The sequence below is a fragment of the Carassius carassius genome, chromosome 47 (genome assembly GCF_963082965.1).
Source record: "Carassius carassius chromosome 47, fCarCar2.1, whole genome shotgun sequence".
NCBI lineage: Eukaryota > Metazoa > Chordata > Actinopteri > Cypriniformes > Cyprinidae > Carassius > Carassius carassius.
Window position 1 is genome coordinate 3,101,191 of NC_081801.1, and position 24,913 is coordinate 3,126,103.

The 24,913-nt window shown below is 38.0% G+C and overlaps 2 protein-coding genes across 9 annotated transcripts in view; one reads left to right on the plus strand and one right to left on the minus strand.

Moving 5' to 3' along the window:
- Positions 1–24,913, minus strand: part of LOC132130933 (calcium channel flower homolog) — a 364,794-nt gene that overhangs the window by 263,851 nt on the left and 76,030 nt on the right. The window lies entirely within an intron of this gene.
- The window catches only part of LOC132130911 (protein Shroom3-like), a 61,027-nt gene that overhangs the window by 29,632 nt on the left and 6,482 nt on the right, over positions 1–24,913 (plus strand). For 3 of the 8 annotated variants that reach the window (XM_059542777.1, XM_059542782.1, XM_059542783.1), the window contains 6 exons: positions 3,731–3,808; positions 11,023–11,157; positions 13,359–16,362; positions 17,643–17,704; positions 18,133–18,813; positions 19,918–20,280. In XM_059542777.1, the coding sequence (XP_059398760.1) occupies positions 3,731–3,808; positions 11,023–11,157; positions 13,359–16,362; positions 17,643–17,704; positions 18,133–18,813; positions 19,918–20,280 (4,323 nt within the window). Of the gene's footprint in view, positions 1–3,730; positions 3,809–7,441; positions 7,754–11,022; positions 11,158–13,358; positions 16,363–17,642; positions 17,705–18,132; positions 18,814–19,917; positions 20,281–24,913 lie in introns of those variants that run through there. The other 5 variants (XM_059542784.1, XM_059542780.1, XM_059542779.1 and 2 more) reach the window with 4 other exon arrangements.

Below are 24,913 nucleotides of genomic sequence, written 5' to 3' on the forward strand. Positions count from 1 at the left end.
ATTTGCTAGTTTATTCTGACACGGTTTTGCATAATAATTCTGATTATATTAATTGTTTTTATCAGCTAAAAAGAATTTTCGCCTTTGTATTGTTTTGGAAGAGGCTGTTTCGTTTTATATGACAATAAATAAAACCTAATCAGCACTAATATCATACTCCTAGATGCACATATAAATACCGGCCTTATTAAGGTCAAAAGGAGGCTTATTAAACGCCTCGTAGCCTTTTCTGTCAATCTTTTTTCTTCAAAATGAATTTTTTTGTGGTCTTTGTTCCTCTCCGCCATTCGTTCTCTTGGCTGTTAATAGCATTCCTGCAGTGGGTCAAGCTGGTTTAGCTTTAAACTCTTTCACAGAATCTCTAAATGCAAGTGAAGGGTGTGTTCAAGAAGTATGGCATGTTTTAAAGGGAATGTCCTCTTGTTTTGCAGAACTCGTTTTCCAGATTTGAAGTGTATGAAGGTTCTTAGGAGGTTAAACAAGTACTTAAAAATAAATTAAGGCCTGAACTGCACATAAAAATTCCATTGCATATATTTGCAATCTATTTGCAAGGTGTTCGAGGAGAAATATCTGCAGAACAGCTGTCATACAAAACCTTTGCCAATTGCAGTTGTATTTTTAAAAAAAGCATTGTATTTTGTCTCCATTTACCATGTTTAAATCTGTTCTGCATGGATTTCTCCCTCAAAAACAATAGATGAAATGTGGGAAAAGTCGCCTGAAGTTTCATCCGAGCATCCGTTTATTATTGCGCGGCTGATTGATGTTGTGGTTGGGTGCGATTCACTCGAGACGCATGTAAACAAGAGAAGAGGTCAGATCAGTCAGGAAGGGGTCAAGCGTGTGGGTGGCATGGAATATTTACACACACACACAGGGTGATGACAACAACAGCAGCATGGAGTTTGTGTCTACACAAATTATTAGACCTTTGCAGGCGCAGTACTTATATAGAGCAATGTGACCCTGTGATTTATAAAGGACTTTTGTCATTTAGACAGATTTTTTAAATGTGAGGGCGATGCTGTTCAGTTGTTGCTAAGTTTCATTGTTTTTAGCACAATGCTATGCAGTTTTTATGGTGGTTGCTACACTCTGGGGAAAAAATAAAAAGGTACAAAAGCTGGGGGTGATACTAATGAAAAGGGTCCACCTTTGTACCTTATTACCCCTAAAGAGTGCATATTAGCACCTTAAAAGTACATATTAGTATCTAAAGTGTAGATATCAGCACCTAAATTCTGCATTTTATTACCTTTTGGAAAAGGTACTACCCCAGTGACAACTTTTGTACCTTTTTTTTCTCTGGTCCCTCCATCAAAGTATTAATTTATTTGTGTTTTTTTTTTTTTTTTTTTTTTTTAGATTTTTTATGATTGTTTAGGTTGAGTTAGTAAGATTTTTTTTTTTTTAATTCGAAAGTTTTTTTTTCTGCTCACCAAGGCTGCATTTATATATTCTTAAATACAGTAATATTTTGAAATATTATTTACATTTTAAATAACTATTTTATATGTGAATATATTGTAAAATGTAATTTATTCCTGTGATGTAAACTGAATTTTCAGCATCATTACTCGAGTCTTCAGTGTCACATGATCCTTCAGAAATCATTTAAATATACTGATATACAGCTAAAGAAACATTTATTATTATTATTAATGTTGATAAGAGTTGTGCTGCTTAATATTCTTGTGGAAAATGTTTTACAGGATTAAAGAGTAGAAAGTTGTAAAGAATAGCCCTTATTTAAAATTTAAAAAAAATATTTTGTAACATTATAAATGTCACTTTTGATCAATTTAATGCATCATGGCTGAATAATGGTATTCTTTTATTTTCAAAAAAATCTTACTGACCCCAAATTTTAGAAGGCTAGTGTATCTGCAAGCAGCATTTGGGGTTTGATGCTTACAGGAAGTTGCATGCTGCTCACATCTCTATGGTGACCACGAGGTCCTCCGGGGGGCAGGTATGCGAGGAATGCTGGGGGCATTTGAGCAGAAGAGTTCAGAGATGCACACGCTGGCTTTAAAACCATGGATCGTTAATGTGCCGATCAGAGATGATAAATCAAAATTCCCTGCTCCTATAAACGTCCCTACATTTCACAGGCCACTTAAAGTGATTAATAGAGGTAAAATTAGAAGATGGTCTCCTCTGAAGCGGCATAGAGTAGATACATACCTACAGCAGTCGGGCCGATCACACCCTTCTAAAGAAAGAGTGATAAATCAAGCTTTAAAAGAGAAAGAACATTTGAAAGTGTGGTATGCAGCAAGCTGTTCACTTTTAAAAGGATAGTCCTTAAAAAAATCTTTCCCATGCTTATGATCCGTAAAAGGAGTAATTTAGCAAAACGTACAAGCTGCTTATTTTCACACAGTATTATCTCCTTTAAAGGGATAGACAACCCAAAAATGAAAATAATCAAACAATGGAAGTCAGTGGGAACCCAAATTTTGGATGCATTGTCCCTTTAAGTAAAAGTTTGTGTTAAGTTTGTTTGAAATGTCTTTGTGTTGTCTTTTATTAGCGGTGTGTGAGAGCTTTCAAAAGCCTTTACTAAAGAGCGTGATGTCACCTTTCCTAACTATAGGAATGCTGTGTCAACATTGAAAGTGTTTCTCAGTGCGGTTGGAGGACTGTTGAGCTGCTGTTTTGCTGGCTAAGCTCTTGCAGTCGCAGTTTGTGCAGTAGATACACGCAAGCATATGCTCTCAAAGCACTTGTCACCAGAAAAACTTTGTCATACTTTTTTTTTCTACAAGAGATAAGCATAAAGTTTATGAAATAGTTTTTTTTTTTTACCAATTCTTTTATTCAGCAAGGATGTATTAAATCAAAAGTGACAGAAAAGACAATTATAATGTTGTGAAAGATATTAATTTCATATAAATAGTTTTTTCACTTGTTAAAAATTTCAGTTTTCACCAGAATATTTAGCAGCACAACATTTAAACTGGTTTCAACATTTTTAATTATAATTGATTCTTGATTTTCAAATCAGTGTATTATTATATGCATATAGTTATAAATAAACTGTACACACACACAGATGCATGCAATTTAAAAAGTATATATATGCATGTATCACTGACTTGGCTTTATTGTATCCTGTCTTTTAGGTTAATAGAAAATACTCTGTATACCTCCATGTGGTGCATGGACCTCCTTTGTCAAATACGTCCATAACACCACAGCATTTGAACAAATGCTGAAGTCAATAGTCCACGTAATAGACTCACGTGAACGTGTAAAAGGAAACCGAGAGTCCGTCCTCTCTGCGGCTAACATTGATTCTGCAAAAATACATGATCTAAAGACAAACAGACGTGTGTCATTTACAAAGTAACCAATGCACTCACACCGTCTAGACTGGGATATGCAAAATTACATATTTTTGCAATCAGCTAGTAAAGCACTGGCTTTAATTGGGCCAGTTTAGTCATGTCCATCACATGCATTTCTTAGAAGGCATTCACATATGATGCAGGCATCTCGACACACTTGTTGTAGACCTGTTTTTAACTTAATGAGATCATAGTTGTGATGAGGTCATCTCTGAGCAGGTTCTTACAGTTTTTATTAAGTGGTCTGAGAGAACAGAGCAGAAAGTTTAGATTAGATTACAGACATTGGATCATGCATCAGGAGATGAGTGCTTTAACTGTCTGTAATTTATAAAGAGTACACGTCTAACTTAAATGTCTGTTTGTGTTTGTAGAGAGGGTTGTCCAGGTCCTCTCAGTCCTTCCAGAGACAGCAGATGCAGCGGAGGAGTGAAACTACGCATCAGAAACAGGTGTGCATGTGTGAAGAGCTCAATCTTTCTGTTTGCTCATGTCTGCTCGCTTCAGCAGAAGAGTTGTTTAAGTATTATTGAGATACTATTATAGTTTTATTAATAGTTAGATTTTTTTTTATTTAGTTCAATTAAAAATAATAAAATAATAGTTTTATTTTTAAGTATTTAAGCATTAAGAAATATTTTTATTTCAGTTTTAGTATTTTTTTTTTTTTCAGCTGAAGTTTATTTTATTTCAATTAACACAAATGCTTTATAGTTTTAGTTTTCTAGAATATCCATGATCTGCACACATGAGGTTTTTCATCAGAGGAAACAGAATCTCGCTTTTAATTTTGAAACTGGACATTCTGTCCCTTACAGGAAGTGGATTTGGGTTTATGGTTTCCAGTCGGTCACGTCAGGGGTGACTCTCGGTGTGTCCCGTCTCTGTTTTCTTTAAATCCACTAGTATCAAGTTGTTAATGGGGTTTTTAAGGAGATTTTTGAAGAACTGCAAGATTATGCTGTCGTCTAACATGACAAATGAACTTTTTTTCTAGTTTGTGTCTGTTTCTCTTCTTCTCGTTCTGTGTGTAAATAAAACTGGAGTACTGTGTACATACGCTGTAAATAGTGTAACGGCCCAATCTCACACTTTTCTGAATAAGGCTTTAATGGAAAGGTCGAGCAGTTCAGTCTGGACATGATGACAGGCTAAAAGACAGACTTGCATTAAAACAGTTATTATGTCTATTTTTCATATAAGCATAATTCCCTTTTTCTTTTTCTTTCTTTTTTTTATACACTGTCGTTCAAAAATTTAGGGTCTAGAAGTTTTTATTTTATTTTTTTATTAATACTTTTATAGAGCAAGGATGCATTAAATTGATCAAATAAAGACATTTATAATGTTGAAGATTTCTATTTTTGCGTTTCATCATAGAATCCTGAAAATAATGTTTCCACTGAAAATTAAGCAATTGTTTTAATAATTGATAATAATAAGAAATATCTCTTTAGCAGTAAATCATCACATTGTAATGATTTCTGAAGAGGAATGATGCTGAAAATTCACCTTTGCATCACAGGAATACATTACATTTTACAATGCATTCAAACAGAAAAGAGTTATTTTGAAATTGTAGTAATATTTCACTATATTACTGATATATTATCAAATAAATGCAGCCTTGGTGAGTAAAGACGTCTTTCAAAAACAAACGACCCCCCATAACTTTTGAACAGTAGTGTATATGTGAACATTTAATCATAATATACAGTTTTATATACAATATATTGTAATTTCAAATACATAAATGAGAACTGCATTGGTCCGACAGATGGCGCGGTGAGACAAAATGACAGATAGCATGCTTGGTATTACCACCCTTCTCATCTAAACACAGATAATGAATGTGACTTGATTTTATCCGTGTTTTGTTACCATCCTCAAACCCGCCAGATTTTTGAGATTATCTGTTTTGAATGTTTGATTTGGATGCTCCACTCACGCCTGTGCTCTGAATATGTGGTCATGGATGTCATAACGCTACAAAAAGCCTGAAATAAACATTTCTACATTTAGATGTCCTGCAGCTATTGAAGTTTTAGAAGATTAGAGTTTCATAGAAACTGAGTGACTCGACAGTTTTGAGATGTTTGGTGTGTAAAAAAAACAATGAATAGAGACTGAACCAAGACAACAGTGTTATAGGCCCACCCAACACTCCAGAGCAGTTATTTCCATCGGTGTACGTGTTATTGTACTCATACATTTAGGTATTCACAGAATGATTACAGGAAGTGAGTCTAAAGTGCCTGGGGATGAAGATTCAAAACTCTGGCATCTTAAATTCTCTCCCAGCTTTCTCTTTCACTTGCTTGGAAGAATCTTCTTTTAGGACGTTAATAACATCTAGTTCACTCGCAGTTGATCTGTCAATTGTGTTTTGCTCCGTGTTCCTGGATTGTGAACATTCCAATGTTATTTGCACACTCAAAGGTAGGATTTCCCATAATACCACAGTAACATGCATTAATAACATAACCCGTCTCCCCCTGGATAGCCTCAGTCCGATGAAGGTTATAAGGTTGCATCCCAATTTTGCTTTAATCATAAGAAACCAGTGGTGCCCAGGGGGTTAAATAATATTTGTTATATAATTTAGTATTGTTTTCCAAATAAATATATGTATATCTCAGTGGTGTGCATAGGTGATCTGAAATGAGGAGGCAAAGTCCTTAAAGTTCTTTCTTTCTTTCTTTTTTTCTTTGTGCTCTGCATTTAATCCATTCATGTGTTTTTTATTATTATAGCATGAAGCTCACAAAATTTTGTTTGATTTCTCTGAAAGTAAAACTTAATTTCTTATGTACCTTAAATTATCTTTGTTTTTAAGGATGTTTATATATTTTTACTTTTGATCTTTCTGTTCATCATAGCATATTTGAATGTTTTATGAATGATCGTGTGACACTAAAAATTCAGCTTTGCCATCAAAATTAAACATAGAAAATGTAACTCTAAATTGTAACTTCACAATATTACTGTATTTTTAATCAAAAATCATCAGACTTTGTGAGTTCAGGAAACTTATTTAGAAAAAAAACTACAATATAAACACTGTTGTGTATATATACCTGTTACATAATGAAATTACATACTTTCCCATCACCACTGAGGTTCGTTAAGTATGCAAATTGGGATGTAACCTGCGGCCTCCTCCTTTACCCTATATCACAACTATATCTATCTATTTCCAACAGACACCTCTTCAGACAGACATTTTTTTGAGAGCATCTCCATTCTCTTCTCGAAGCCCACTGTTCCCGCCTACTCCGATTCTCCAATTTCAGATTCCTCTCAGATCAAACAGATTAGTATAGTTGACGAGCCGTGTTCCCAGGGATCAGATAAGGTTTCTGCAGTGGGACACACCCTTTGCAGTCTGGCCTAGCCAGGGAGGCGACGAGAAGGCCCGAGAGAGACGGTTTTGGGGTTTTTTTGTGAGTCAGAACCTTTGGATGTCCTAAGGGTCAGGTTACCATTAGAGCGCGACGTGAAACATCTCTCCTGGGAACGTTGGGATGCCATGGAAATCTGCAGTTATTGTACTCAGGTGTCGTTAGTCTGTGATGTATTTGTGGAAGAAGCCTCAGGTCCTTCTGAGGATAAATATGTCACCACATCACTCACGTCCATTGGCCTTATTCTAAAGACAGGTGAAGACACCTGTGCTATTACACCTGCCCATGTTCCCTGGAGACCCAGAGACGGCTGTCAGCGACACATGAAAGCAAACCTGAGACACACCCAAACTACAGCCTTGCTGTTCACATAATGCCTTCTGGGCACGGATAGGCTTGTTGACTTGTCTGGGATCACGTGGATGCTCATGATGATGAAGAGGTAGAAAAAGAAAGGAAACAGAGGAAGATGCACACAAAGGCCAGTCTTTGTTTGATGTTATGAACGCATGCTATCATGTGTTCCCATTTGCTCCCGGCTGTCTGTGTGTTGCGTTATTTTACTATTTATCCCAGTTTTTAATATCCAACTCCTCCTTTACAACTCTAATATCGAATCTCATGAAGGAAGCTTTTCCTCCCTGTCTTCATTTTTGAAATCTGTTTGTCCAGCGCTGACGAGGGCAGGATGTTTATTCTAGTTCTTATCGTGACCTTTTAATGACATTTAATTGCATGTTTTGATGATCTTTGCATCGTCAAACTGCAACCCCACCAACCCTTCCAGCCGCCTCGCATTTTATTCTCAGTTTATCAGAAGACGGCTAAAGACGCCATGGAGCTGCTCGGGGCATTTTACCGTAAAAAGCTGCGGAGGAAGCAGAAATCAAACCTGGGAAGGTCGGATGGGGCGCTTTGCAAGGCGCCGTCAGAGACCAGCATCAACGGTCTGGCCACGGGTCTGATCTCTAAAGTGCTGAGACTGACTGCAAGGTAACTGCTGAGAGCTTGGTGAGGGAGGATAGCAAGGGAACGATGGGTTGCAGGTCAGGTAATGCTTTCACTAGAATGCTACTAGGTTTGAACTTTTAGAAATCTTCTAAACCTATAAAGTTCAAGGAAATGAAAATTTCGTCATGATTAATTCACCCCAAACTCGTAGGGCTTGCTTCCTTATGTGTAATATATAAAAAAAAAACATTTTGGAAAATGCAGTGTTGCATGGCACTGAATAGGATTTCATTTTTAATTCTAGTTCTGATTCTAGAAGTAATTTAACAGTCGCTTTAAAAGCTGGATTTTAGTAGATTTTCGGTTTAATTTTTAAAAAAAAATTAATTTTATGTCATGTCCTTCAGTCATTTGTAATAGTGTTTTATTATATATTTATATTTAGATATAATTTACTTTTATTTTTATTTTTTTGTAATTCAACGTAAACTTATTTCAGTTCATTAGTAATATTTCTAACAAGTTTTTAATAGTTTTAATATATTTTTTTATGTTTTAATAGTTCTATTTTTATTTAACAATAATCACCATGTCTCAAAGTATTTCATATTACAACATTTGAATAACCTCTTGTCGATCAGGTCATCCAGTGCATGAATCTGAATATGATATGATTAATCATTACAGCAACTATTTTAAAAATGCAACCTAATTATCCTCCCTAGAGACAATATCTGCGTTCCTGTGAATCTACTTCTAGATCAGTGTTTCCTGTTTACCTGAAAGTTTCTGATCTAACTGCAGTTCGAAGCATCATAAGGTGGTCAGACGTGTTTTCTGTTCTTTGCTCAACATTGAGTGCAAATGTTTTACTTGCAGGAGTCATTATGACAGATCTGGTCCAAATCTAGCCTGGTCAGAAGGAGCGGCCCTTTGGAAGAGGGTGTGTTAAAGTCACTTCCATAGCAGCATGCAATAAAAGTCAGATGTTTTGGAGATGCGGTGTCTGATCTGTCTCCATAGAGCAGGGTCAAAATTCAAGGGAGTGGGTTGATAGGGAAACAATCTGTGTGATCAGTCTGAATCATGTAGGTGCAGCTTTCTGGAGGACATTACAGTGCCTCAAACAAAACAAAAAAACCCATAATATATTTTTTTATTTTATAAGACCGTTTCTTATTCTGTTTCATATTTTGGTTTGTTGTTGTTGTTGTTGTTTTCATAATGATATATAATTTATATAATCACAAAGTGTTTGGAAAAAATTTGCAGCATAGCAAACCTGGGGCTTTAAAACATTTTAAGAGTACAGCTCTTCAATCAAAGACATACTATCCTTTTGATTTTACAGTGGTATATTACAGTTGTAATATTTCTTATTTTATATTAATATTATAGTCATGTTAATCTATAAATAACAAAATGTTTGGCCTAATTGTGAGCCCTATAAACAAGCACAGCAAACCCAGAGCTTTAAAAAATTTTAAGCATTAGGATCCTAAAACAAAGAATAACTATATTTTTGTGATACATTTGTAATATTTATTTTATTTAAAATGTTCATTTAATAATAATAAATTATTATATTTAATGTTATAATATTTTAAAGTCTTATCATTTTTTTTAATTGCATTTAAGCATTTAAAGCATTTCAAATCACAATCCAAATTTTTATTTAAAAAATGTGATTTTTCTCCAAATCGTGCTAGACACTTTCCCTCTGCTTGCACTAAAATACCCATGCCCTAGAACTTTAAAGCTTCGCTTCAGTCAGCGGACTTGTTGGGCACAAACTGGCAATTGTGTGTGTGTGTGTGTGTGTATGTGTGTGTGTGCTCTTGTTTTTGTGACATATCAGGACTCAACTCTGTATAATGACATGGGTATGACACAGGTATTACAAGGAGAGGGATCTTATGAGGACATAACCCATGTCCCCATTTTTCAAAATGCTTATAAATCATACAGAATTAGTTTTTTTTTGAGAAGTAAAAATGCACAAAGTTTCCTGTGAGGGTTAGGGTTAGGTGTAGGGTTGGTGAAGGGCGATAGAATATACAGTTTCTACTAGGGGTGTAACGGTACGCAAAAATCACGGTGTGGTACGTACCTCGGTTTTAAAGTTTCGGTTCGGTTCATTTTCGGTACAGTAAGGGAAAGAAATGCAAACATTAAACTGCAGGTTGTTTTTTACTATAAACTTTTCTTTTTACACTTTTTTTTTTTAAATTTTTTTTTTTATACTTTTTAATAAAATATATATATTAAAAAAGAATAAGAAATAAAATACTGCTGGAAAGTTCTCCACTAAATAAAATACACTCAGTCTCAAACCAATATCATATAATAGAATATAATAAAAAAATATAAAAAAATAACTATGATTACAGAGCAGCATTACCAATCCCAGCTTGTAGGCCTGCTCATATTTAAAAAATATATATAACTTTTCCAAAGCGTAAAGTGCAGCATCAACAGTTTCAGTTTTTTAGACCTGCTCAGATTTCGTTATTGCGTTGGACCGATCGGAATTAAGAGCAAAGGTCTGTTTAAATGCCGACGGGAACTGCGTTTGAATTACAATAGTTTTTTTCCTAGTTGTAGTGATGTTCACACTCACGTGATGCCTTTTGAAAACCTTAGGCTGGTGACACACTGGCATATTGCACCTGTCAAACGTAGTCTATTTAGCCGTCAATACTGTTGACGGTGTCCTTTATCATTAGGCTTTATATTTATGCTCAACATGAAGTATAGATATTGTTGTCGTGAAGACAAGATCCTGACACAGAAAATGCGTAGCAGCCGTCACGCAACTGACACGCAGCAGAAACGCCACGCTCACTCCACGCTGTTTTGGACAGTGCCCGACATTCTTGCCTTGTTTCGAAAACACACTACAGCACCCTGTGCCAAGAAAGAAGAAATGGGAATATACATCCAGCTTCCCATAATTGTATTTCTCATTCTTAGGAATAAATATTTATAATGTAGAAATATATAAATGCTCAATCTGTCAGTGAGTACATTAGGAAGTATTTATTTACTGATATTTACACATTGAGATGCTGGTTATAAGGCAGTGCAACATTCTTCAGGGATGTTTTGATCCTAAGTGGCCTTGACTACACAAGACAATGCATGATTTGTTTACATTAAACTACTTTGACTTCTCACTAAACTATTTCTGACTTTGATTTGTTTTTTTTTGTGAAAGTATAGTCACAGTATTTGTGTTTAACTCTGTGTTTGAGTTGTTTTCTGCAAAAGAAAGGCATAGATTTTTATGTTCCTTTAAATCTCTTTCCCAGACGGAGTGAGCCTGGATCTCGCCCTCATTCCTGGCATTCTACGAAGCTGGGTGAGGTCCCTCAGGACTCGGAAAGCATGATGCAAGTCACCCAGGGTGGTGTGGGAGCCCCCTGGCACCAGAGCTACCACTCCAGGTCAGTGCACCTGCAGTCTAGTGCCTTTGTTTAAGAGCAAACAATATAACACTGTCTTTCTTCAGACATTCTTTATCTATATTTCACAAGGCTAGCATGTGAGATTTGATCGTGACTGAGATACAATCGTGAAGATGACAGTTTTACAGTTCCCAGCAATGCAACTGAAGGATCAGCCAAGTCAGCTAAGCAACAATCCACTACAATGACGACATTTATTCAGAGAGAGAGAATGTTATGCGTCCTTAGTTTGGGTTGCAGCACCTGATTTGACTTCATGAGGTATTTCCTGTAAGTTGAACCACTTGACACATGAATATGTTATCTAGCATGTCATATACTTACTCTAAAATAGTTTAAATTAGCTCTTGACGAAGTGGTGACATGTGGGTGCATATTCATAAACCAATGGCTTTTAAAGGGATCCTATTATAGTCCTAACTCTGCATCAGACAAGACAATGAATAAGAAGTGTTTCTGCAATCAACCAAGCGTTCAAACCATGACCTTGCCCCTCCCCACCCCCCAACCATTAAAATATCTGTTGATGGGAATTATTTTAATGATATTCTAATGGGCCGCTTTGTGACATCACAAACTCCAGAAAACAATGCTGTAGTCCAAATAAGCCGTTCGTTGTAGTTCTTGAAAATAATTTTTTTTAAACAAAATATCTCCCTTTGAAGCTGACTTTGTAGATCTTTGTTTATGCCCAAACATACACACTACACACTGACTAAAATAAAATAAAAAAGTTCAAATGCATAATAGGACCCATTTTAAAAAGTCCATTAATATGACCCTAAGTAGACATGAATGTGGATTATTTTGGTCAGAAGTGGCTGTATTGTATTTCTGTTGGTAGTTTCCTTTTGTGTATGATCATGGACCTAATTTGTTTAGTTGCCGCATACTTCCCCCAAACATTCAAAAACCTTGCGCGCTTGTTATCTCAGTCATTATCACTGTATTTAGACCAGAAGGTTCAAGTGTCATCAATGATGACACTGAAAGAAAAACATTTTCAGTGTTTGAAGAAGACCAGAGGGCAAAGCATTGATGCACAGTCTAATGAAAAAAAAAATCTTTGGGATGACACTCCCTCAACAACCCTCCGAAGGTTCCCATGGCCGCCGTGGGCAACACCGATAGCGTTCCACTTTCTGAGACCTGGTGGTCATTGTTTGATAGACTGTGATTGGTTGTTCTAGTTCTTAGAGGGGTAACTGCAGAGCTGCTGACAATGGGTCAGTGACATCATGTTAATTATGCCAGCAGAAATACCAGCAGTCTGATGCCAGCTGTCTGGGTCTGGCAATCACTTACCCATAAAAGGGCATTCACCTCAACAGACCCAGTGCATCACTAAAATTTCCGGTAAATTTCAAGAAACTTTCCAAAAATTCCTGGAATATGGCAAAAAAAAAATCCTGGAAAGTTTCCACCTTTTTTGCAGTCCTATGCATCACTGTCCAACACACATTCAAAAACTTGCCATGATTCCAACCTTAAGGTAGCCAATTCCCACAGTCAATGAGTTCGGTAACAGATCTAATGGTTGTAGATATGTCACATTATATCTAGATCAGGGAAGAGAGAAGAGGAAGTATGAGGAAAGGAAATCTCAATGCAAATACACAAGAACTTTATGGATATTACAGTGTAATCAACACCAGATATTTTGTAAACAGTCCAGACATCAATAACTTCAAGTGCATTGTGACAGTTATTCTTATCAGATGTAATCTAATCTTTGTTCTTTCTAGTGAGGAATTGCATCACAGGGATAGCAAACTCAAATTGTGGCTATGAACTCATTCATATTTCATAAGAAGCAGTAAATCACTGTCTTTGATATCTATCCAAGTCTGTAACAGCTACTAATTTTGCTCAGACCGACAACCATAACAGCATCTCAATCTGCAGTTATATTATCCCAATAAAAATGATTGCTCTTAGGTCTATTCTTCTCTTTTTCCCCATTCTAGTAAACTAGTGAGAATTACTTTACTATTTCATTGCATTGGTGCATTGTTTTATCTTAATATACCACAGTTAAGTGAATAGAAATTTTAGTTAAACTGTTGACCTAATTTATTTTGGGTCATTGATTTCCTTCTATTCTAATGACCCTAAATAACTTTAATCAGTATATACAGTTAATAGTATATTACTCATGTGTCTCTTGTTTTTTTCTACAGTGCCTCAAGCACAGACTTATCAGGATTTGAGTCAGGATTCCTTAGGAAGAGCCCAGATCAGTACAGTTCCCGGGGCAGCATGGAAAGCCTAGATCACACTCACCCAGCCTACAGCTCCTGCTATCAACTATCATCATCAAAATCCTCCAACAGCATTGATCACCTGCACAGCAAGCGGGATTCTGCATACAGTTCCTTTTCGACCAGCTCCAGTATCCCAGAGTATCTTGCGGCAGCTCCATCATTTAACAAAGAGAGGTCATATTCCATGGAGAACGTTCCACAGAGAGAAGGGATGCAGCAAGCTGACATTCGCTACATACGCACTGTGTATGACCCCCAACAGGGTGTGTCTGAAGAGCAAGAGATCAGCTCTGCAGGTATTATGAGATCCAGTGACAGCAGAGCACAGTCTAGAAGTGGGAATGTCTCAGGCCAGATCTGTCACCGTGGCAGCAGTAGTAGTGGAAGCAATGGGAGTAGTGGAAGCACCTCCAGCTCACAACACCACAGTGTTGGGCCAGTCTGGGATCCAGTGCACAACCGGCATTCCTATGAGAACCTTAAGGGGGCACCAGCGCCTCCATTACGCAGTGACAGCTATGCAGCATTTCGCAATCATGAGCGTCCCAACTCCTGGTCGAGTCTTGAACATGCTCGGTCACAGCGGGCACTTTACAAGGGTTCCTGGCATCACTCAAGTGGTTCTGTGGCAACAGGAAAGCCCTCGTTCGGTGCTGAAGGCCAGTTGCACACAGTCATAGAAAAGAGCCCCGAAAGTAGCCCTACTACCAAACCCAAACAGGGTTTTCCTCAGGCCGCACAACCCGGTCGCCTCATGTTACCCACTGGCATCTACCCTGTTCCACCTCCTGAGCCTCATTTTGCACAAATTCCAACCAGCAACCCTAGCTCTGGTAGTGTCTACCCAGCACTAGCCAAGGAGAGCAAGCACAACCATCACTGTGACCGCTTGGTTGGACCAGTGAAAGAAGACAGGGTCATCATTGAAAATGGATACCAAAGCAATGCTCCTAGCTCAAATCTGGTCCAAACAAATGTTTCGGCACAACCAAAGCTCTCTGATAGAGTGCAAGATGGCACTCAAGTCAAACCTGTTTTTTATCGGCCTCACTTGCAACCACAAATGCAGAAGTCACAAACCCCATTTGTACCCCAGGAGAGGAGTGACCCTTACACCCCAGTGCAACCAAGAGGAGAGAGACCAAGGTTCTCACTTGGTATGGAGGATTACAACAATTACAAGCCACCTCAAGATGAAGAACTAAATAAATGCAATGAGCAAAGTATTCATCCAGACCAAGGACACACTGGGAAAATTTCACAGGGACATGTTGCTCAAACATACAGAGGAAACTTCACTCAAACTCAAGGAAGTGACCAAATAGTTAAAACTTCAAGGTACTACAGTGACTCTAGTGCTCTCCAGCAGAAAGCGCAAGACCTGGATCATCCTCTGACCAGACTGGAGAATGCACTTGCTGAGGTTCAACGATGTGCCAGTCCCGAGAGTACAACTAGTCAATCCAGTTTCCAAAGTGAGCGTAGCATGTCCGTGCTGGAGAAAGTAAGTCACTTTGAGAGACAGCAAGTCAAGCCTCGCAGTCATAGCAGCCTCTCCCACAATGGTTCTATGGCTCGTCCGAGCCAAACGGCGCGACCTTTAAGTGCCAAGAGCTCTTTCTCTGGTGTAGGGGATGTGCGCAACATGTTGGAGAGCAGCAACAGCTCGGTCCCTCATGGGAGAACTCAAAGTACTTCTTGCATGGCAAGTTATGATGGACACATGGATGTGCATCAAGATTGTCTAACAAGACGTGGAAGTAGTGATCATGTCCAACATCGCCAGCAGCAAGAACCTGTCGTTACCCACAAGACCTGTCTTCAAAGAAGTAAGAGCACCTTTCAGCTTGGTGAAGGGAATGGAAAAGACATCAATATGAAAGGTGACATTCATGACATATTAGGCACCATCCAAGACACATCTTTAAACCGAGCATACAGAGACAGCGTTAAAGATGCCCAGTCTAAAGTTCTGAGGTCAACTTCCTTCAGAAGACGTGACCTTAATGTTAACCCTCCACCAGTGCCAGCTAAACACATGTATCTAGAACGAAAAGGACCCAGTACAAGTCCCAAACCAGCTATAACATCCCCACACACTCCAAAGGAACGCCATGTTGTTCCTGTTGAAGCACCAAACAAACCCACTCCTCCTGAACTCCCCAGTATCCCAGGTGTTGGACCCCCAGTTATGCGGATATGTGGACGCAAACGATTCACAATGGAGCAAAAGAAACGATCATATTCTGAACCTGAAAACATGCATGAAGTTGGCGTGTTGACTCAGGAAACAAATCAGGCGGACAGGAAGGTTCAACAACATTTTCTGGCAAGTGAAACGAGTGTTGCGGACAGACGCAGGATGTTCGAGCAGGTGGCGAATCGTAACACTGACCCCAGATTTTTCTCCTCCAAGCCTGATTTGAAGCAAATGCAACAAGATGCACTTGTTGAGTATATTGAGCGCAAAACAGGTAGAAGAGTAGATGGACATTCAAACCGCCCACATAGTGCTTATCTACAGTCTGCTTCTTCCTCTTCTGCTGACTTGCGAAGCCTAATCTCCACCCCAAGTATGTGCTCTTTGCGAGAGCCAGCATACGATGGCCCCATTGGTGGTATACGTAAAGCCTCCACCCTTCCAGCAGGAATGCAAAGCCCCTTTTACCCCCCAAACCACACACAGCCTGAGGTTTTTGGCCAGCAGTCACAAGGCACAAATCCTGAATCTCACAAATCAGGCCCAGCCCTGACCAGACATAACCTCCCACAGCACTTGAAAGCCGCTTTTGAGAGAGCCACCTCTGCCAGAAGCTCAGGGAGGTCAGCTTCAGCTGAGGATTTGCTGGACCATAGTGAAGAACGTCCCGTTCCTCAGCACTTCCGGTCCAAGTCATCTCCAGTTGAGAACTTTAGTCAGGTAACAATCATTTATTAGGTGGCAAACAAGCTGGATGAACTTGACTGTGTCATTGGTTAGATCATTAAAGTGACGTGACTTCATACCACACAAAGATAAACAGTAATGTTCACGGCAGGGTAAATATGCTTATTTTAACCCTCTTATTGAATAGTTTAAACCAATTACTCAGAGTTTCCTTGGCTAGAAAGCTAATGAAAAACCCTCAGAACTGAAGAGAATCAGATCTCCTCAGAATAAGCGACATTCCCACTCCCGGTCACACGCAAACTGTAAAAAAAATTTATACCTAGTTTTTAAAAATTAAAATGGTCATCATTTGCTCATTCTCATGTCATTCCAAACTTGTATGACTTATTGTTTTTCCACAAATGAGGACAAATTGAAGAAGGTTGTCCATACAATAAGAGTCAATGGGGTCCAAATTGACCTTGTTTTTGACGTCCATCAACTTTGTATGGACAAAAACAGTTTGAAATGTCTGTTTTTATGTTCTACAGAAATAAAGTCTTTGGAATGTCAAATTATGGCATTTAATTTAGGGTGAACAGTCAAGCTGGTGTTCAGTGATAAACAGTGCATAAGTTTTCACCCAATTATGGTAATTGGTGGTCTGTCCGTTATAGAGCAAAGGAGCAGTCCCTTTCCTAGACGTGGGCAGATAATCATTTTTGTACCCACTCCTGGTGCACCACAGGAAGAGGCCAGAGCTTCTCACTTCCTGTTTGGTGCCACAGAGCCTGGGCTTTAGTCAGAGATCTGACAGATGTGTAACAGATAACTGCACTCCTTCTGTGCCAGAGAGGAGATAATGGACGACCCGTCATGGTTTGAAATATTTGGAATGGTTTAGAAAGCCATTTTATCTAGGAGAATAATTATCGTTTATGTAAACTTGTGAAATCCCCGACTATTCCAGCAATCAAAAATTAGAAATCGTTCAAGCGGTAGATAAAATATAAAATAAAATAAAATGGATCAAATGGCTTTACATAAACTGACACATTCTGGCCATGAAACAAATTAAACCAAGCGCTCCATTAAATTCACAGACATACTAATTGAATACGACATAGTTCAGCTATGAGGATGTTGTCATGCTGTCTCTCTTTTTTATTAACTGATTGTAGTTTATCAATAGTCATGGCATGCGCTTAAGTTTTAAATTAACATCAAAGTACCAACATTCTCTAAACTTGAGATAACCTTGAAATAATGATTAACTTCCTGTTCCTGGTATATGAAACTTTACTATTTTTATTTGTTCTCTTTTTGTCTAGGACTTCTTAACCAGAGACCTTCAGATGTTGAGAGTTTCCTCCAAGGAATCCTCTGAAAACAGGTTGTGTATACATTAAGAAACATTTACTTCCATTGGCCTACAAATAAATCCTATACAACAATGTGTAGATTTGTTCGCACCGAATTCACATACTAAAACAATTATATATCTAATATTTTTTTCATTGCATAATCTATATTTGTATCCTATAGGCTTCAATTTAAGACAAATTAACATAAGTTACATTTTTGTAGAAGAATTGTGCAGATCAGTCCTTAAAAGAGCAAGTTCAAAACTATTTGAAACAGAGTTTTATGGAAATATTTACCCATAAAAGGTCTTAAATTACGGACCGACCCTTAATTGGTCAGAAGGCAGTGACAAGAGTCCTGCTGCAGCTATTTTAGTTTGTTTTGAGCCATGCACAATTTCCCACCAGACGTTGAAGGATAAATTATTATAATCATTTCATATGCATGTTTTAAAAGGGTGTTGGTGAACACAGAACAGATACAGCCATCGTATTCAGCACATACTGAGAGGAGTTTCCAGCTAAACCTGGGTCCTGTCCAGCAAAACGCACCTGTGTTGAGGCGCGAGCGTCAGAGACATTTAGACCGGCCTAGAGTGCAGAGTGCTTCTGGTCTGGCTGCGTCTGTGGGACTCCCGTGCCCTTTCACCTCTCCAGGCACTGCCGCCAACCTCGACTGGCATAACGGAGACAGACTGTGTCAGCCCAACCTGGATTCTATTGCATTTCCCGAAACTGGCCCACAAGGTCTATCCGGAGCACCGGGAATGCTGCGGCAAAACTCCAGCGACACCAGCACTTCTGAAGACACTCTGAAGGACTTCCCGTGTCCACCTCCACACCCAGAGGTCACAGGGTCACAACTTGATTCAAGGCTCCAAACCCTTCCCGAGAGCCCGGTTTCCCCAGCAAAGCCTCTTCTCTCTCTTCGGATCTCAGAATCTAACCTTCAAGATGTTCAGAGTATAGCTGTGTCACAAGATGATGATGAAGTGTTTTTAGTGCCTCCACCACCATCTCCTCCTCCACCACTGCTCTTCAGAGAGACGGAGATTATGGAGGACTTCCCGCCTCCTCCGCCTCTCACACCCCCAGTCGAGAAGTCTTTACAGCATCCAGGACCATTACGGCCCAGCAGGTAGAGACATTTCTATCAACCAATCAGATTTGAGGGATTAAAGCCCAGGTTAAGGGCTTGAGCAAGATGATTTAAGATCGTATCCCTCATTATTTTTTCATGGAGGTTAGGGTTTGGCTTATGATTTGTTTGATATGAATGTTGTTCCAAGAGCAACAAACGAACTTGTCAGTCACATTCATCATGCTGAAATGTTACAGTACAGTAACATTTAAATGTTCTGGGTTCAGAGTAGAACTCAATCGGCAGCATTTGTGACAATGTTGAAAACCACAAAAAACAATTACAATTCATCCCTTGTATTCTTTCATTAAAAATATAAATAAAGCAAAAATCAAGGCTCTAGTGAGGCAACCCATATGACAATATATATATATATATATATATATATATATATATATATATATATATATATATATATATATATATATATATGCAGGTGTATTTTTAATGTAATGCAAAATAGAAAAATAAAAATGCTAACATAAATGTAAAATATATTTACACAAATTAATATAGATTTTTTTTCTCATTTATTTTCAGCCATGTTTAATATATTTTCAGTCTAAATATATTTATATTGTATAAACAAAAGTATTTATTTAAAATGTATTTTCCTGACTCTTGAAGCACATTTTTTCATATTTTGTCATTTAAAGATTTAAACTAAATATTGTTTTCATTTGAAAAATATATTTCTTTAATCTGTGCTGCTTACAACATATATTTCTAAATCTATTTTGGCCAGACTCCACATGGGTAATTAAAAATAAAATGGGTAAATACAATTCTTCAATAGTATGAAGCTTGTATCAAAACTTGCATATTATTTGAGCTGTAGAGCATTTTAAACAGTTTTTCAGCAGTTTTAGGTTAGTTTGCAATTTTTGTGACCGTACTGTTGAAATGGTGATTAATTGAACAATTTGCAAATCGACTAAATTTACTTTCATTGTAAATGCCTGATTTTAACCCAGATTTTGCTTGAGTTTTATGTTTTTCAAAAGAAGAGGAAGGAATGGGTGGAATTTCATTTTCGTCATGCCTTCGATCCTTTCAGTCTCTCATTACCGTAGCATGATTTTCTCTCTTTTCACGTTGCAGCAGTTATGAGAATCTGACTGAGGCTACATCTCATCCAGATCCTGAGCAACCATCAAACGACTCCATGACTCCAGCGGTGAACCCTGACATCACCAGCGCTGCCTCTCAAGCCCAGCCGCCCATCAGCGCTCCTCTAGAGCAGGACGCCTCTGAGATCCTGGGAGTCGACTGCCATCTTCTGTCCAGACGAGAGCGGACACAATCTGAGCTGCTCGTGGAGACGTTAGCCCGAGAGCTGGTGAGCCATGACAAATCGCTCACCTCACTCCTGGACACCTGGGCAGGAAGAACCACCCTGGATCTGCTGGAGGACATCTTCCCCTCACACAGAACGATCAGTGGCTGCAGCCGTTTGAGTGACAGGTGAGTGTTGGACAGATGTTGAAGATAAACCACGGGAATCATGAATATAGCGTTATCCAATAATCAGGTTGATTTCATACTCACAGGGCTGATAAACACAAGAGCACTTTGTTTTAAGTTGATTATATTACTGCTTGCAGGTCACCGTATAATTTTATTGCGATAACGCAACAATAGATCATGTTGTAAACGTCTGTGTGTTTCCTGTATTTAGTGGATAATTCACTCATGCTGCTTAGAAAAAAAGCGACTGTGGTGGTACTGTGTTATAGAGATGGGTTTAGCTGATAATATTCTACTTTGATGTATACTATAAACTACTGTACTATTTACATGCTACACAAGGCAGTGAACGACTGATAGCGTTTTCAGTGGGTGTTAAAGATATCTAGAGACCAGGATGCAGTGGTTTTACTCTTAGTTAAAACTAAAACTATGAAAAATAGTTTAAGTAATTGAAACAAAATATAAATATTAGATGAAATACACACACACACACACACACACACATATATATATAAATGAAAAATGTTCATATAATTGCACAAAAATATACCATTAAAACTATAAAAATAAAAGTAACTTATATTTTTTGTTTAGTTTTCTTATGAACTTTTATAATTAAGTAGTAATAAATACAATAACTGTATATAAATAATACTTAAATAACACTGCCATGATTAATAAAGTTTCATTATAGAAAAGGATAAATGTAATGACTAAAATGTATTTCTCATTTACATTAAATACATTCCAATGTAAGTATTTTTTATCTATTGACAAGATTATTGTTAGATTTTAAATGGTATTTCAGCCAGCAGACATAGTTATTAATCACAAAAGCCAAGCACCAGTCAATAACTCGCCTGGCGGATATAAATAGTTACATCATTACTCCAAGTAAAGAGTACCATGGTCCAAAATATATGGCCTTACATGTTTAAAAAAGGTTCAATGCAATATAGACGGTGGGCCGAGGGGAGATTTCGTGTTTTCAAACAATCTGTGTTGATGGATAACCCAGTTTTTTATATGTAACCGCTACGCTTTTTAACAAAGCAAATAAAAATTGTTGCCACTCACACACTTTGTCCATTACTGTAATATCGGTAACTTTTTTCAGGTTATTTTCCCGGCGAATAGAGCAAGCAGCTACGTGCGGGGTCCGACCTGCATGACGTATTTGTTGCCTTCATCCAATAGCGTGCGTGGAAAGTGTCGGTGCTGGTGACGCGTTTGTGAACACACTGGCGAGCTTCTCGCCCAGGATTTAAGATTGTACTATTTAGACATTTACCTCAGAATGTAGAGGTAACGTTATCCATTTGTACTGTTTTTATTTTATGTAACCACCTTTTGTCATACGATGTCCTGTTATTTCTTTGTAATATTTAATACACCCTTCTGATTTAACATATTTGACAATGTTATTGCTTGGAAACACCTACGTCATGAAAGAACGAGACGGACAATACTCTTTTTCCCGCCCATGTTTACTTGGATGAAATGGCAAAACATGAAGTGCTGTATGCATATATTTGAGGGAAGTGGTGGACCCACCATTCCCTTCACAGACATAAGTTGGGAGAAATTTATTAAATCAGTGTTTCTGTGGAAAGACCTTGAGGGCAGATAAAGTATCATTGCAGAAGAGGCAGTAGAAGGCATAGAAGTTACGAAGTCAGGAACCTACAAACCAGTTAGTCAAACCAGCCAACACTGGCTCCCACAGGGAGTGCTACAGCCATTTCACAAATATCACGAAGATAAAACAAAACAAAGGAGAAGAGAAGGCAGTATTAGTTGAAGAAACTGCAAAGGAAGGTTGGTGTTATATTGTATACACAGGCGGTGCAGTATTAGACATACAGTACAGGTCAAAAGTTTGGAAACATTACTATTTTTAATGTTTTTGAAAAAAGTTTCTTCAGCTCATCAAGCCTGTGTGAGTGATATATTATTACATTTTCAATTTATTATACTTTAAATTATCATTTATTTCTGTGATGCAAAGCTGAATTTTTAAAATCATTATCACATGATCCTTTAGAAATCATTCTAATTAGGGATGTGCACGGATAGTCGAACATTCGAATATTCGTTCTGCTCTAATTATTCGATAAATAAAAATGATATTCGAATTTCGCAAAAAAAAAAAAAAAAAAAAAGTTCACAATAAAACCTAATTTGGTCACTTTCTGTGTTTCTCCACGGCATATTTGAAAGTGTATGCAAGCAAAAAATAATTAATGAATGATTAAGGGGCCATTCACATATTGCGCCTAATAAGGCGTGGAAAAGGCTATGCGCTCCGCTTTCTCCTTCTTTCCAAAGCGCTCGGGCAGAATCGCTCCTGAGGCGACGCGTTCTCTCCATGAAGACGCGGAAATTTCAGCAAAGGATAAATGGATTTGCAGCACACAAAAAAATCGCTTTCAGTAGCTCTGCTACTAAATTTATTTCAAAATGGCAATCCATATACAGCTATGATCAGCTGTTCCTTCATCTTGGCTGAGCTTTCAACGTTGTTATGGGAAAGGATGAAGCTGAATGTTTAGTTCTTGTCACATGACCCGCGGTTTGCTTGCAGCATTCTGAAAAGTTGAGATGTTTTTAACTCGATGCTGTGAGGACGCGCCTGGAAATAACGGGACCGTGTCGCACCGCGTGCGCATCGCGACCGCGTCGCTTCCATTATGAGCGCGCATACCGCGCGCCTACATTGGAAATAACGAACTTGAGCATGCAAAAGACGCAATATGTGAACGCCCCCCTAAGAGCTGCGGTCTTCTAAGGTACTTCAAATATGCCGTGGAGAATCACAGAAAGTGATCCAAGAACATTGCATCTCTCAAGCAACGAATAAACACCGCTAACTTGGAGAATGCAGTGAAAACTCCTCTTCTCGTGTCTGCCCTAGACCCTCGGCACAAACATCTCAGGTTTATCGATGAAAACATGAGAGAAGAAAAAAAAAAACTTTTTTGAACATTATCGGATCATTTCCCTTGATGCGAGTGTTGCGGATGCAGCCGCCGTCACCAACGATGAAGAAGATGCAATGCCCACTCGTAGGAAAAGGCTGAGCCAGTTCTCCAGCGATGATTACAGAGAGTCCAGCCGAGACGAGTGGGAACAGTTCTTGCTGGAGCCATGTATTCCACCAGATGAGGATCCCATTCAGTGGTGAAACGAAAACACGAAGCGCTTCACAAAGCTTATTCGCTTAGCACACCGTTATTTGTGAGTCCCGCCAACGTCTGTGCGTCAGAGCGCGTTTTCCCCGCGGCCGGCCTTATTGTTAACAGACTAAGGAGCCGACTTTCCCCCGATCATGTTGACATGCCCGTATTTCTTAACAAGAACATTTGAAACAATAGAAAAAAAGAAAAAAAGATTTGCTGACAGTTTAAAAGTTAAGTGTAAGCTACATTCTGTACAATAGCCTAATTGCTGCAGGCTGCTTTACGTTTTTTCTTTGTTCACTTTTTTTTTTTGCTTTTAATCTGTACTTTTGTTTGTTTGCACGCATTGTTAAAGGTTTTCAGCTACAAAACACGATGTGTAATGTTCAAGCTTATTGTAAGCTTGTTCAAAATGACGAAAACAAATGTTGCTGAAAAATAACGTCTGACTCATTAAACTGAATTTAAATAAACGAATATTCGTTTTTTGTGAGCTCAAATATTCGAATGTGATATTTGTGGAAAACGCCCATCCCTAATTCTAATATGATGATTCATTATCAAAGTTGGAAACAGTTCTGCTGCTTAATATTTTTTCATAACATGTGATACTTTAAGATACTTTGATGAATAAAAAGTAAACAACAATATACAATACTGGTCAGTAATTGTTTTTCTTTTTTTAAATACAATCAATACTTTTATTCAGCAAGGATGTGTCAAATTGATAATAAAGCTTTATATTATTTAAAAATATATATTTTGAATAAATGCAGTTCTTTTTAACCTTTTATTCATCAAATATATTAGACGGTTTCCAACACTCATAATAAATCAGAATATTAGAATGATTTCTAAAGAGCTCTTAGCTCTCTGGTTTGAATATTGGTTAGAATATTAGAATTACTGACACTTTAAGGTTATGTCAGATGTAACTGATAATTAAATATATGTCTTAAACATCAACAGGTTCGTGTTCATGTTCATGTTTGCCTTGAGTTTTTGTCGAACGTTTGCAAAACGGTCTGAGGTAATTATCCGCCAACATACAGTGGAGCTGCAGTCTATGCGAGTTGGACGAAGTGTTACCGTGAGAATGGAATGTTTACACCAAATCAAATATGTAATCGCAAGATGCTAGTTACTGCCAGAGCCGTTAAATATGATATTCTCAACCGCTCTGACTAATGCTAGTTCGCCAGCTGAAACGTTACCCTACTAAAAAACGACACTAACGAGACGCTTACACACGTTTGGACAACACAGTGTACAAAATAAACATTTTATATAGATATCATATTCTAATTAAATGAATCCTTACAATCACACAAAGAATGTCCTTGACGATATCGATGCGCTGCTGCTGCTCCTGTCTGATATCTAAATCATCCGTGTACCAGCTGTTCTAAATAAGCTACATCTGATTGGTTAATAATAATCCCATGTCA